This window comes from Meleagris gallopavo, chromosome 16, assembly GCF_905368555.1.
Source record: "Meleagris gallopavo chromosome 16, MGAL_WU_HG_1.1, whole genome shotgun sequence".
Classification (NCBI taxonomy): domain Eukaryota; kingdom Metazoa; phylum Chordata; class Aves; order Galliformes; family Phasianidae; genus Meleagris; species Meleagris gallopavo.
The window spans coordinates 4,101,407-4,116,098 of NC_139419.1; the positions used below are offsets into that span (position 1 = coordinate 4,101,407).

A 14,692-nucleotide genomic window follows, 5' to 3' on the forward strand; every position below is an offset into this window, starting at 1 on the left:
GCACTGCAATGCACGGCTCTCCGGGGCTCGAAGCACGGCTAGCTACGAGCCGGCTCTACAGCACGGCTCAAGTCTCGGCTCGCGCAGCTCGGGATTCCGCATCGCGCCCGGCGCTCTTACCGGGGTGCGCGTGGAGGCCGATGCCGGACGCCAGGAACTTGCCGGGCTGCAGCGCTGCGGGCAGCCCCGCGGCCAGGGGCGCGGAGGGGGGCAGGCGGCCGGCGGCCAGGCGGTGCCCGTCCATGGGCAGCCCCGAAAGCAGCGGCGGGGGGGGGCCGTGCGCCGAGCGGGGGGGGGGCCCGAAGTCTCGGCCATCCATCATCCGCTCGCCGGCTTCCAGGAGTCTCCCGGATCGCTGTCGGTGTTCGCCGCCGATTTCTCCCCCTCCCGCCGCCCCCCCCCCTTTCTTTTTTTTTTTGTTTTTTTGTTTTTTTTTTTTCCTTCTTCTTTTGCCTCTTCTTCCCCCAAAAAATCAGACGGTTTTCAAGAACAAGGCGTCCGAGCGTGCCATGGCGCGGTGCAGGGTGCCAGCCCCCGGCTCGGTGCTGCCTGCGGAGAGAGAGCGGGCGGCGGTGAGAACGGGAGAGCGGCCGCCAGAGCCGCCCGAGGAACGGAGCGGAGAGGAAGGGGGGTTTAAAAGCGGGGGAAGAAAAGACGGGAACGTAAGGCAGGAATTACGGAGAGGGATGAAAGAGTAAAGGAGAAAAGAAAAAAAAAAAAAAAAAAGGAAGAAAAAAATAATGGCGGGGAGCGGAGCCGCCCCGCAGAGCGGAACAGCGCGGCACCGCCGGAGAGCGAAAAGAAAGGAGAAGATACAGAAATATCCTCCTTAAATCTTTTTCTCTCTTTCGGATCTTTCGGTACGAAGGGCTCCGGCGCGGGGCCGCAGCCGCCGGGACGGGCGCAGGGCGGGCGCAGTGCTCCGACCTGTTTGCACCATGGCGAACACGGAGGCGGCTCCGCCGGGATCCGAGGGGGTTCGTAGGGAAACAAAGCGGGGGGAAATGGAGAGAAATACGGGGGGAGGGTTGGAAGAGGGAAAAGGAGGGGAAAAAGGGAAAGGGGGGGGAAGGGGGGAGAAAAATCGGAGGGAAAAAAGGAGGGGAGAAGAGATCGAAAAGAAAAAAAAGAAAAAAAGAAAAAAAAGGGCGGGGGGGAAGGAAAAAAAGACCAAAAAAAGAAGGAAAAAAGGTGAAAAAAAAGGGAAAAAAGGGAAAAAAGGGAAAAGGGAGAAAGAAGGGAAAGAAAAAAGGAGAAAAAACGGGGAAGGAAAAAAGGCGAAAAAAAACCGGGGGGAAGCGGACGGGGAAAAAACGGGAAAAAAAGGGGGAAAAGGGGAGAAAAAGAGGGGGGAAAATGGGGAGAAAGAGAGGGGGGAAAGAGGGGAGAAACAAGGAAAAAAAAGGGGGAGAAACGGGGGAAAAAGGGAAAGGGGGATAGAAAAGGGGGGAAGTGGAAGAAAAAAGGAGAAAAGGAATAAATAGGAAAAAAGTTGGGGAAAGAGAAAAAAGGGGAAAAACAGGAAAAGGGGAAAAAAGAGGGGAAAAAGAAAGAAGTGGAACAAAACGAAAGGAAAAAGAAGGTAGAAAAGGGGAAAAAACGAGGGAAAGCAAAAGGGGGAAAAAAGAGGGGGAAGATAAAAAAGGAAAAGGGGACAAGATGGGAAGAAATAGGGGAGAAACGGGAAAGAAAAGAGGGAAAAAAGTCAATTTAGAGGAATGGAAAGAAGAGGGAGAGAAGGAAATTAAAGCAGAAAAATGGAAGCTGAGTGAGAGAGGAGGAGGAAAATAAGGAAAAGAATGTGGGAAAATGAGAGAAAGGGAATGAAAATGGAAATGAAAGGAGAAAAAGGAATAAAAGAAACGGATGTAGAAGGAAAAAAATCGAAAAGTACGGGGGAGAAATGTGAAGAAAGGGGGGAAAAAGGAAATAAGAGAAAAGAAGGGAAAAAATAAGGGAAAAAAATCTGAAACGGTGAAAATAAAAAAGATGAGGAAAAAAAGCGTCGGGAGAGAGAAAAAAGGGAAGGGGAGGAAAAACGAGCGCTGAAGAAGAGCGGCGGAACGGAACCCGCGGGCGGCGGAAAACAGCGCTACGAACGGGAGCCGGGACAGAGCGGGAGGAGAGGAACGGCGGCGGGAAACGTCCCGCACATAACAACCGGGGGGGAAACGGGAACCGGGGAGGAAAGCGAGCGGGGCGCGGAGCCGCCGCTGTCCTACCTGGCGCTCAGGCCGCCTGCTCGCGGCCCATGGCGGCGGCGCGGCGGGCCGGGGCCCGGCGGGGGGTGCGGGCGGCGCGGCGGGCCGGGGCTCAGGGGCGGGGGGGCGGCGGCGCGGCGGCCGCGCCATGGAGCGCCGGGACGGCCCCGCCGAGCGGCATCGGGCGCGATCCGCAACCGCGGCGGCGCAGACGGAGAGCGGCCCCGCGCGCGCGCGGCAATCGGCGGCGCTTAGGGGAGGAAAAAAAAAAAAAAAAAAAAAAAAAAGCGGCGGCGGGAGGGGGAGGGGGGAAAATAAAGGGAAAACGCGGGGAGAGGGAGGGAAAAGGGGGGAAAAAAACGCGGCGCCGGGGCCATGAAACACGCATTGTTCTCCGCGAGCCGCGCCCCCCCAAGGGGGCGGGATCGGAGCTGCTTTCGGCCATCCCATTGGCCGTCCGACACGCCGCTCAGCCGTGGGTAAACAGGCGGCCGTTTCCAGGCCCCCCACCGCCGCCTTCTGCTCTCAGTCACCGCCGCTCACCGCCGTTTCTAGGCCCCCCGCGGCCCGCCCCGCGCTGAGGGAGAGAAGTGTCCTCCCCCCCCCAGCTGAGCCCCCCCAGACGCTGAGGAGGGAACGGCCGCCGGGCCCTCTCCCACGGCCCCGCCGCGCACAAAGCGCCCTTTGAGGGGGAGCGGCTGCGGGGGGCGAACCCTCCATACCCCCCTCCCCCCCCCGCTTCCAAACATTGAAATGAGGGGCGAAGCGGGGGGCGCCGGTCACAGAAGCGGCGTTTTTTCAGCCCAAAAGCGGCGCGCTGAGGGCAGAGCGCCGGGAGGACGGAGCGGTTGTGTCGTGCGCGGGATTCCTTTTGTCATTAAAAACACGAGAACGGCTCGCTTTTATAAAAAAGAGGGGGAGGGTTGGGGGGGGGTGGCTGCGTTCGTTAAAAATGGCGGATAATAAAAATAATAATTAAAAACCCGAGGAAAACAAAACCCGCCCTCCCCCCCCCGTCCCCTCCTCCTCCGCCGCCATTTTGTGCCGCCCCGCCGCCAGCAGCGCTCAGCGCGCCCCGTTCGCCCCCCCCCCCCCCCATTTCATTTCGTTCCGTCGCCGCCGCCCGGACGGACCGCCCCCCCCCCCCGTTCGTTTTACGCCGCTTAATTTACTGTTAAAAGAAAAAAAAAATTCCATTTTTCCTTTTTTATTTTTTTAGCATTTTATTCCCATTTTCCCCGTTCTTACTCCATTATTCTCGATTTTTTTTCCCATTTTTCCTTTTTTTTCTCCCCTCCTCATTTTATTCCCCTTTTCCCCATTTTCCTATTTTCCCCCTTCTACTTTTTCCATTTTTTTCCCTTTTTCCCCTCTTTTTTTATTCCCCTTCTATTTTCCTATTTTTCCCCCTTCCATTTCCCCTCTTCCCCTTTTTCCCCATTTTTCCTTCTTTTTCCTCCCGCCTTTATTATCCTCCCCCCATTTTTTTCCCCCTATTTTCTCTTTTTTTTTTTTTTTTTCCCCTTTTTCCTCCCCCTTTTACCAATGGAAGCAGAGTGGAGCAGGCAGGACGCAGCCCAGCACTGAGCCCCCCCAGCACACACAGGTAGGACTTTGGGGTGGGGTGGGAACACAACCACCATCCTTCCCCCCCCCCCCCCCAAATCACCCTGCCCCACTTTCATGGGGGGCCGCTCACCTTTGGGGCTGCCCCCCACGCTCTGAACCCCCCCGTGTGCACACAGCGGTGCTGAGCTGAGCCGTGCCGTGCTGCCCGCACGTTTGCAGGGTGTTTGCAGCTATATTTAACGCGTGCAGTCAGCGCCCGGATTTAGCAATGCAGCCATAAATCAGACAGACGCACGGACGGAGCTGGCACAGCTCTGCCCCATTTCCTCATCCCCGGCGCGGCGCTGGAGGCCCTTTCCCCCATATAAAACACCAAAGAGGGGATGGAAGGCAAAATGGGATCTGTGACGCAGCCCTACAGACAGAGGGGGGTCCCGCACACCCTGCTCTTTGGGGGCAGCCCGGTGTGGGGGACAGCCAGGATGTGGGATCCCAGCAGTGTGGGATGGCGTTCTCCATCAATCCCAGCTGTAGGGCTATGGGGCTGTTTGATTCTCCTTTTTTTTTTTTTTTTCCTTCCCCTTTTACCCAATAAAAAGCTTTTTTCTTTTTTTCTTTCTTTTTTCTCTCTTTTTTTTTTTTTAAGTGCAAAATCATGAGAAAAACACACATGCTGGCACGGGGATGCTCTGAGCTGAACGTGAGTCCCGGGGCTGTGATTTGTGCCCGCCAGTCCTAACCAGAACTGGGCTGCGGGGCGAGGAGAAGGCAGCCACAGCTTTTGGAGGGCCAGATGTGATGGTTTAACAGAGAAACGCGTGGGAAATACCCCAAACCCACACCCTGCCATGTGGCTCTAACACAGGCTGTGTCCAGGCAGTGGGGAATGCAGAGCTGTGAGCAGCAGTTCGCACCAGCACAGCGAGCTGAGTGCAGCTCCTTCTGTGTGCACACCAAATATCTGAACATGGAAAACATCTGCAGCCTCTCCGCTTCTCCAGTGGGGAAGGAATGGTGGGGAGATACGAACAGCTCAGGTTTGAAGGTCCTGAAGCATCGACTCAGCGGGACACGCGGGAAGTTGAGCAGTTCAACGCAGAGCTGGTCGCCTTTGCTCTGTCCTTCTTAAAATTCACCTCTCCTCTCTGCTGCACACCGCAACCGGCAGAGCCCTGGGGAGCTGGAAATGCAGAGCTGCAGGGGATGGGGATAAGCGTGGGGTCTGGCTTTGTGCCACACCGAGAGCAGTGTCCCCAAAAGGAGAGATGTGGGCACCAACGGCACTGATGCTCCGGGCTGTCCCTTCCCCTGCAGATGTCCCTGTGTGGCTGTCACTGCTGTGTGTGCACCCCAAACTTTGCCATCCCCATCTGAAAGCACGGTGAAACCATCCGCCTCCCCACGTTGCACTCTTCCAGTTCGTAAATGCCTCTTCTGACCCGAGGGAAAGAGAGATGGCAAACGAAACCCGTCCCCAAAAATATCCCAAAGCAACAAGCGTGGACCTGCCCACGGGGAAATGGGCTGCTGGGGCTGAACCTACAGCTGACACCCAGCTCAGGTGTCACAGGTGGGGATGGAGCACCCAGTGAACCAATGTCCTTAATGGACAAGGGCTGACCGCAGGGGCTGCTTGCCCCGAGCTGAGCCCATCCTTGGCATCTCCACATGGCCAGCTGTAGGGCTGCTGGGTCCAGAAGCCAAGTGCCACGAAACCTTTGGGAAAAGCACACCGCAGGAGCATTTCCCACACCCAGGAGTTCTTCTGGCTCCTTTATCCCCACGGACACCCACCAAAGCACCGCAGTAGCCCACGCTGGGTACCAAAATGATGCTAAAACAACACCTGTTGGGGCAGAAACCATCTCGCCCAGGCACCAGGGGCTGCAGGAGGGTCCCCATACCCGACGCAACTCCCCCTGACCCCTGGCCGCCCCACGGCTCTCCCAGGGCCATTCCCCCCCCACTCCCTCTGCACAGCCCCACGGCACCCACAGCTCCTCCAGCAGAGCCCCAGCGCCCAACAAAGCCTTCCAGCCGGCAGCGCCCGGCTCCTAATTATGATTTCCTTCAAGACGATCCCAGCAGCGATAGACAAAACCTTCCCCTCTGGTCGGAGCTGGAATGCCGTGTCCTAACGACGGCTTTTGTACCGCGCCTGCTGGAGGAAAGAGCGCGGCAGGAGGGGGGAAAGGGAGATTTAATTATAGAGCCGCATTGTGATTTCGCACACATAGCTGGCTGCTGTAATCAGGTTACAAGTGTAGCTCATTTTCCTCCCTCCCCTCCCTCTTCCTCCTCTTTTTCTTTCTTTTTTTCCCCTCTCCCTTTTTCCTCTCGGTGGTCCGAAGCGGTCGATGAGCTCCGTGTGTCGCAGAGCCGTAGCAGCACTGGGCTGCACAGCACATGGACCCACATCCCCAACCCCCCCTCTGCCCCCCAGGTTCCCACAGCTCCGGGTGAAGAGGAGGAGCCCCTTTTCCCTCTCTTGGGGCGGGAGGAGGAAAACCATCTTTTAAACACAACTTTGTGTGTTTTTTCTATCCAGGCGAAGCGATGCTGTGCTCAGTTTCGGACTGCTCTGAGGTTCATTTAGGAACCTATTGTTGTCCATGCAAGTTCTTTTTTACATTTCAAATAACAGGATTATTTCCCCAGGGGGTAATATCCTGTAATTTGAACACAATAATGGGAATAAATTACTTACTTAGAACTAATAACGACAGCCTGATTCCAATATATATAGGAACTGTAACAGCTTTGGTTAGTTAAAGTGTAATTGTGTCGACGGATGACATTTTCTTTCAAAGGAATCTGAATGACTTTTAATTAAATTTGCTGAGGGTGGGGAGGAGAAGGAGGGGGAGACGCCGGCATCCCAGCACCCCGAGCATGGAGCCCAGCAGACGGGACCACATCCCCCAGGGTGCCACTGCCAGCGCTTGGCATTGCCAGCAGGCAGTCCTGGTTGGTACTGGGTGATGCTCCACCTCCACCATCAGTGGAAGGTGTGAGGGGAGATTGTAGAGTTCCGGTGTGGTAGATCTGCACTGCCCTGAAATGGATCTGAATCACCATCAGTGACATTTGGCCCCTGGGATGCAGTGATGCTGCAGGGAGAGTGTGCTGGGTCCCCATGGCACTCATCCTGCCTCGCGTCCCCTCCCCGTGGTGATTCTGCCCCGTGGCATCCCCACTCTCCCCCAGTGGGCTTCGCTGCCTGTTGCCCTTTGTGTTTATTTTCAGCCCTCGAAGTTCCCTTTGGAGAAGAAGGAATTTACAAAAGCCATCTTTCCACCCCAGCCCGCGGAGCGCCAAGTTCCTGCCCCAAAATATCTCGGCGAGGAGCGCTGCCAGCAGCTCCGTCCTCCTCCAGGACTCATTTTCCTCTGTTTATCTTGAAAATATTTCTGTGCTGAGGTCCCACCCAGCGGCACACAGCCCTGCAAGGCCGCCTCCAGCCGACACACAGCCTTGTTTATGTGGAGCAGAGCCGACTGAGCCCAGGGCTGGTGCTGGAGAAGAACCCCTCTGAGCGCAGAGCGTCCCGCACCGCAGCTCACCGCTCACCCACTGACACACAGATGCCTCCAGTTGCTGGTTTGGGAGTTTCTTGTGGTTTAACGTGATGGTAATGACAAAGAATGCTGCGCTTGGATCTCCTAGAGCTCTGCTGAGAGTTGGACACATCCCAGGGTGCAGCGATGCTCCATCTCTGGTCCACGGGTGTCTGCAACAACCGCCCTACAGCAGGCACAGAATTTTGCAAGAGCTTGTCGCAAAGGTTTTAGCATAGATGTGCTGGGGTTTGTGGCAGAAGGCTGGAATGGGAACCTGGCTGTCCTCTCACCACCGTGCTGCTGGATCTGACCCCAATTTGACGCACCCACCCCGAGCATCCCCTCCCCAAACCGCTCTCCCCCCGCAGCATCACCCCGTGCAAACACCCTCAATCGCAGCAACGCTCAAAGCCCGGCCAGCAGGATTGAGTTACCTGCCTTGGAAGAATAAAGGAGGCATTCAGCCAGAGCTTACGCCTTTCCCCCTGCCAAGGCCCGACACCACGGTGACGGTCACACGCAGAGGCACAGAAACACGAGCCCCAGTGACCCCGATCTGCATCCCCCCTCCTCCCACCCCACGGCTCCGGGCAGAGCGCACGCTTTGCTTTGCTTGCCCGTCACGAGCTGCCTTATCTTTTAATAAAACCTTTAGGAGCAGAAGTCAGGCTACCCGGGCACAAAGGCGGCTAAATCTCCTCCTGGGACATTAATCATTTTTCTTTGACGTGTTTTGCTAATTAGGCGAAGCTTTTCCCTTGATGGGGGGAAAACTGGGGCCTGGGAAAAATAAATAAAGAAATAAAGAAAGAAAGAAAGAAAGAAGGGGGAGAGGTGGAAGAGAGGAAGAACCAGGGCAGAGGGACCGAGGTGTAACTGTACTCTGTTCTTTGAGCATCAGCTGGCAGGGAGCAAACCCAGCCCATGTGGCTCCAACATCATCAGGACGTGGGGATCACCATCCTTGGTGGTGCCCCAGGCCACGGTGGGCACTGGGCAGCCTGAGCTGGGGGGGGCAGCCAGCCCATGGCCACCCACCCGTGCCTATAGGTGCACGAGCTGAGATGCCCCACGGGGAAAAAGACGCAGAGGGTGAAGGTTTCTGCACCTTGTGCAGCCAGTGCTAGTGAACACATGGAGCACCCCCTGTGATTTCTTAAAACGCACTGTTTGTCTGGGATTTCTGGCAATGCCTGCTGCTGCACCCACAGAAATGGCCTGGCAGCCCCACAGCCTGAGGCTGAGGACCCGTTTGGAGCTGCAGAAAGCACCGGGAAGCCTCTGCCATGGTGGTTTGTCAATAGAACCTCTAACTGCAGGGACGGGGACAAGCTCATCCCGGGCAGGACTGGCTCCTTTTTACATGAGTCCAACCCAGGTCCCATAGGACCCGATGGTTTTTTTTTTTGTGAGGAACAAAACCCACAGTGAAGTCGCTATGAGGACTCACCGAAACAAAATCCCAACAAGAAACCGCCGCCTGCTCGTGCCCCCAGCGCCACAAAGCATTCGCTCCAATCACTTATCGACAGCTCAAACCCAAACCTTCAATGTGCAAACCCTCGGGGCAGAGCCATGGGACAGAGCTGTGGGGTAGAACTACGGGGTACTGCTATGGGGCAGCGCTATGGGGCAGCGCTGCAGAAATCAATCCCAGTGCCGCACTCCCTCGGCGCTCTCCTCATTGCTGTGGGATGACACACTCCGCTCCTCCCCTCCCCCCCCCCCCCTCCTCCCAACCCCCACCACCAAAACAAAGCACTGTTTCTAATTTGGGGAGTTTGGAAATCATTTTCCATCCCGGCTTCCAAACGAAACCAAAAAAGAAGTTTGCTTTCCAGAGCGCCACGGAGGGGTCAGCGCTCTGCGGGAGTGCGAAAAGTCGCGGGAAAAGCGAGTGCTGCTCCCCCACACCCATTTCCAAGAAAAATAAAATAAATGAAAAGAAGACAATGCTGTTAAATATAGAGCATAAAGCACAGCTCAGCACCATTCATCATTTCGGGGGTGTTTTCGCCAACATCTCCCGGCGGATCCGGTTGGCTGTTGCATCCCCAGGGGACGCGTTGCAGGCGTGCTGATGCTGGCCCAGGGAGCAGCAGAGGGGTGGTGGGAACCCCGCGGGTGCCTCTGCCGCTGTGTGAGAGCTGCTGGAAAATCATAATCCCCTTCCAAATAAAATTCGGCCCTGGGAGCACCATCGGGCCGCATCCCGGTGCGGTTTGCACAGCCAGAGCGGAGCGGTAAAAAGAAAAAGCCTTCAAGGTGAGGAAAGCGCTGTGGGAAGGTCGGCATCCCAGGTGTTTTTGTGCCAAAGTGCTCCAAAACAACAAAAAAAAAAAAAAAAAGGAAGAGGAGAGTAAGGAGGAACACCCTGCATGCCCAGCAGCTGCTGCAAAACAAATGATTTTCCATGAGTCGCTGGTGGAAAGAGCAGAACGGAGCAGAGAGCTGTGTCCTGCAGGTGGGATTGGCTCGAGGTGGGTCCCCAGCTTTGGGGTCTCTGATAGGAACCCAAAGGGTGGAGGAGGTGCTCGGTGCATGCACCCCACTGCGAGGCTCCGTTCTGCCCAGGATGAGGCAGGAAAACCAAATTGGGTTCATGTCTGCAAGGCTTCAGTGGAGAACCCCAACACATGAAGGGTCTCCAGGCCATGGGGCTGCATCCTGGCAGTGGCTGGAGATGGAGCAGTGTTGGACATGGAGCAGTGTTGGACGTGGAGCAGTGTTGGACATGGAGCAGTGTTGGACATGGAGCAGTGCTGGACATGGAGCAGTGTTGGACGTGGAGCAGTGTTGGACATGGAGCAGTGTTGGACATGGAGCAGTGTTGGACATGGAGCAGTGTTGGAGGTGGAGCAGTGTTGGACGTGGAGCAGTGTTGGACGTGGAGCAGTGTTGGACGTGGAGCAGTGTTCAGTCCACAGCATCAGGGCAGGATTTCCCACCTTTCCCAGCTCGATTCCTGTGAGCATTTCTCATGGACACCCAACGTGTGCCATCACTGTGGACTCAGAGTTTCTCCACATCTCCTCCCCACCTCCATCTGCCCCCGAGGTGCTTCCCAGAGCACTGGCAATGCCCCGAGGAGGAAAAAAAATAAAAAATAATCGTAACTGTTTAAAAAAAAAAAAAAGCCACTGGAAACAAACAAACAGTTTTGATTTATCGCTCACGAGAAGAAATAGTGCATGTTGAAAGCAAGCACAGGAAGTCCTGGGGACAATAAATCCTGCACGAGAGCAGATGAACCAACACAATTCCACATTTGGGAACACGGCGAGGTTGTAGAGACAGCGGGAGGGTGAAGTGTGGGGAATTTGGGGTGGGACCCCGAAGCAGAGGGGTGAAGAGCTGGGAGATCACCTCGAGTTTTGGGATCAAGGCCAGGTGCCGGCAAAGGGATCCTCCAGGACGCGCTGCTGTGATGGGGCCGTGTCAGGACGGGGAGCAGTGGGGCTCCATCCCATCCTCATCACCCGCGGAAACCAGCAATCCTGGCTGTCCTGTGGGTACAGAAACTGCACGTCCCCACTGCTGGCCGGGGCTCCTGGCAGCCCCAGGGAGGATTTGGCTGCGCAGGAATTTGGAAGCTGCCTGAAATCCTGAAGAAATGAGGAAAGGCTGAGGAGTGACGTTGTGATGGAGGCTCAGCCCCGCCGAGCGGCGGCTCGCAGCACCCCACGCATGGCACTGGGAGCAAAGCGGGAGCTGTGGGTGTGGGATACCATCCCTTCCTCTGTAGGGGCATCGCAGGACCCCCTGACCCCATCGACCACCCATGGCTGGGGTCACGTTCATTGCATCCTTTAGGATGGGCAGAAAACACCACAACACTCACCGCCCCATCTCCATTTTATTTCCCCCCCGCACCCACATGCGGTTTCTTTTTAACCCTTCTGAGATGACAGCGGGGTGGGGGGAGGGATGAGGCTGTTTATTAAATGCCATCCACTCCAGTTAATCCCCCAAACTGGCTCAGAGGTATCACGGTGTGCATTCAAACGAACGCTGTGCCATCTTTCAGCGCCCACCCGCAGCGCTCCGTGGATCTGACCTGTAGGAGCAATGGACAGACCCAGGGATGGGCAACAACGGATCAGATGGGCTCTCGAACACGATGGCAGTGAGCCTGGGCTAGGAAAGTGGAGAGCCCAAACCCACCCCGTTGGGCACATCGTGCTGCACCAGCACCGCTCTGCAGAAGGCAGCTGGGGGCTCTGCCCGCATCCCAGCGCCGGCTGCGGGGGATTTAGCATCACCAGCACGGCCCTTTGGTTTGCTTTCCGTAGGAAAATAAAGCAGAGCTGTTTGCAGAAGGTTCTCATTAGGGAAACGTCTGGAGTCAGCACTTCTCCCCCAAAGGGCAGCGGAGTGCTCGGAGGAATCAGGGGAGGAGGAGGAAGAGGAGGAGGGATGGATGGTGAGGCGCGTTTCGGCGTGCTGCCGGGGCAGGGACCCAAGGAAGGTCCCAGCAGCGCTCCCAGCATCAGTGCCAGCGCCCGGGAGTGCCCGGATCCGTCCGCTGGGATGGATGGGGTAAGGATGCTCCTCGTCCCTTGGGGGCCTGGGGACACGGGCTGCTGACACTGCCGTCAGGGGACATCACCCCCTCCTCCAGGTGCCCTTCCTGCTGCCTTTGGGCACTCTGCCGAGGAGAACGGCTCCGGAGCAGCGCAGTGCGTACCGCACAGGCTGCGACCCCCAGATGGGACTGTCCCCTCTCCCGTCCCCATCACACAGGCTGTAGTGACATCTGCTGGGCTCTCACTGGGGAAGTCCCGCGGAACCCGCACTGCACTGACCCTGCGGCGCCGCACGGACTCGCGTGGCAGCGCTTCCCTTCGTCCTGTTGTAAACGGCGGACTCCAGGAGCTGATGGCTGCACTGGGTGCCACCACTGCCGCGAGGACGTCGCTGTCCGTACGTGGTGACAAAATCAAACCGGGACCCGTTGCCTGCACGGGGCTCCGCTGGGAGCGGTGCTGCAGGGACAGATGGGCGATGGGATGGGGACGGCTGCGGTCACAGCCCCCTCGGAGAGGGCAGGGGGTGGCACGGTGCTCCTGGGTGGCAGCAGAGACCCCGGAGCTGGAGAAACCCCGCACCCATCCGTTAGGGGGAAAGGATGCGATGAGGAGCGGGTAGGGATGGGGGCAGGCTGTTTATCTGGAGCTGATTTTGATTTTCCCCTTTCCGATACCAGCAGGATGCTGTGCTGCGCCTCATTATGCAAATAGAAGCAATTAGAGCTCACCCAGGCTCTGCCCACGTGATGGTTTATGGCACTCGCAGAAATCCTTCCTGCTACATGAGGGGAATGACAACGGCCCCGGGCTGCAGCCAGCTCACCCCGACCACGGGGAGCTGATAGCAGTGCCTTCGGTGGAGCCCCACATCAGGGACCGACCCCATCACTGCTGCCCAGAAGTGCCCACGGGAGGACTGTCCAGGAGGAGCCCATCGTGGCACTGCATCCCCAGTGGTTCGGGTTGCAGCCCTCAGCCCCTCAGAGGATGGCACATGGGGCTGCAGAGCCACAACATGGCATAAATCAGTGCAGCTCCATCCCCCAACCTGGGGCTGCCGTGGTGATCCCATGGTGACCCATTCAGAAGTAGAATACAGAAGGCAAACATATACAGAGGCATCGACCCACACCTGGGTCTTCCCAGTGTGGGGTCTGGACTTCCTCGGTGTATTTTGAATTCCTTGAGCAGAGAAGGGCTGTCCTGGGCTCACTGCTCGTCGTGGCACAAGAGGAGGAGTCCATCAGCAGTGCAGGGTAAGGACACAGCGAGGAGCAGAGCCTGGCACATGGCTGCCTGCACAGGGAGCAGCCCCATAGGGACCCAGCATCGGAGGCTCTGGGACTACCTGAGGGCCACTGATGGATGGGATGAGAGAGTTGATTTTAAATTGGAGGAGTTCCGGTAAAGGCAGAGGAATACAACCTCCATTGGGCATGGGGGAAGGCAAATATTGCATGGGGAGCAAATCTGGAGAAGGGCAGAGCTCAGCCAGCAAGGAACCAGCGGGGCAGGTCCTGCACAGCCAAGGGTGGGGAGGGCTGGAATCCCCTCCCGGGTTGGGGATGCACTCGATGTGTTTTTAAAGGGGCTCTGTTTGTACTTCAAAACAGCCTGTCTGTAATTGCAAAAAAAAATCATTAAAAAAAAAAAAAAAGACAAAACAACCCGCTACAATGACTAATTAGCTCGCTCCTGCCTCGTACCCTGTAAACAAATGTATTTGTAACCAATTTGCAAGCACTTTGCATAAGGGGCCCAGAACACTCATGCCTGTTTGATGCATTTTGACATTAATTTGATAATAGCGGCTTAACAAGGAATCCAGGCTCCCTAGCTATAAATATGCTGCTTTTCCCCTTCCTTTTATCTGCACAGTGAAATAATGTTGTTTTTCCCCCTGCTGCAATAACCACCATCCAACCCTTTCATGAACGCCCTTTATGTCCTTTAGCATTTTCAAGGCTTTTTTTTTTTCCCCTCTCTTTTCTTCCCTCCTTCTGGAAAAAAGGGTTTTATGAGCTGTACTTTTAATTCCCGTTTATGGAGGGGATGGAGAGGACAGCAGTGGTGCTCCAATAATGCTGCTTATGGGAGAGTAGCTCAGAAGTCCTTCCTCCACCCACCTGCGCTCTGTGGGAAGGATGCAGCTCATCCTCTTTTCCCTCTTCTCAGCACACTGTGGATCTCCAACTCCATGCAGCCCTTCGGTGCCACACCAGCAGCAAATGGGAGCACAACAAAATGGGGATGAGATGCTGGGGACAACGCTGGTGCCACCCAGAGCACAGGTCCCAGCCCCAACGGGTGGCACTGCAGCATCACCAGAGACGCCACGTGTCCCACAGAGACCAAACCACAGCCACAGCTCATCCCTGCCCTAACAGCAACTCCTCTCTCCTTCCGGTCCCTCCTAAAGCTTCCCATCTATTTGTAGAACCACAGAATGGCTGGGTTGGAAGGGACCTCACAGCCCCTCAGCCTCAACCCTGCTATGGGCTCATTGCCTCCCGCAGCTCAGGCTGCCCAGGGTCCATCCATGACCTCAGGCACCTCCAGGGATGGGGCACCCACTGCTCCAGCACCTCACCGCCCTCTGAGTGAACCATTTCCCCCTCACATCCAACCCACACCTCCCCTCTCTCAGTTTAAAGCCATTCACCCTCCAGGAACACCATCAGCTCCCCCCCAGCCCACCTGGCAGAGATCAATGCCATCTCTGTGAGGGCAAATCTGGGGATAAAACCCAAGAGAACAGCTCACGGGAGAGCAGTCAGGTCTTCTGCTGCACAGCACCGTTTCGGGAAGCAGGGAAATGCCTGTCATCCCTTTT

The 14,692-nt window shown here is 56.4% G+C and overlaps 2 protein-coding genes and 1 long non-coding RNA gene across 17 annotated transcripts in view; 1 reads left to right on the plus strand and 2 right to left on the minus strand.

The window, feature by feature from the left end:
* TNRC18 (trinucleotide repeat containing 18) overlaps nt 1-2,483 on the minus strand; it is a 46,865-nt gene extending 44,382 nt beyond the window's left edge. For all 3 annotated transcript variants that reach the window (XM_085237925.1, XM_085237926.1, XM_085237924.1), the window contains exons 1-2: nt 2,223-2,483; nt 121-549 (exon numbers count right to left, since the gene is read on the minus strand). In XM_085237925.1, the coding sequence (XP_085094051.1) occupies nt 121-322 (202 nt within the window). In that variant the 5' untranslated portion in view covers nt 323-549; nt 2,223-2,483. The remainder of the gene's footprint in view (nt 1-120; nt 550-2,222) is intronic.
* An 870-nt stretch (nt 2,484-3,353) lies between these two features.
* On the plus strand, nt 3,354-6,490 carry LOC146543229 (uncharacterized). Its single transcript, XR_014886796.1, has 2 exons — nt 3,354-3,807; nt 4,417-6,490. It is a non-coding gene; the product is annotated as an uncharacterized LOC146543229 (long non-coding RNA).
* Nucleotides 6,491-6,567: 77 nt separating this feature from the next.
* Nucleotides 6,568-14,692, minus strand: part of FBXL18 (F-box and leucine rich repeat protein 18) — a 31,779-nt gene continuing 23,654 nt past the window's right edge. For 4 of the 13 annotated variants that reach the window (XR_014886794.1, XR_014886793.1, XR_014886789.1 and 1 more), the window contains 3 exons: nt 13,986-14,064; nt 10,697-13,477; nt 6,568-7,514 (listed from right to left, as the gene is read on the minus strand). The gene's annotated coding sequence lies outside the window, so the exon portion shown is untranslated. The remainder of the gene's footprint in view (nt 7,515-10,696; nt 13,478-13,985; nt 14,065-14,692) is intronic. The other 9 variants (XR_014886783.1, XR_014886787.1, XR_014886786.1 and 6 more) reach the window with 9 other exon arrangements.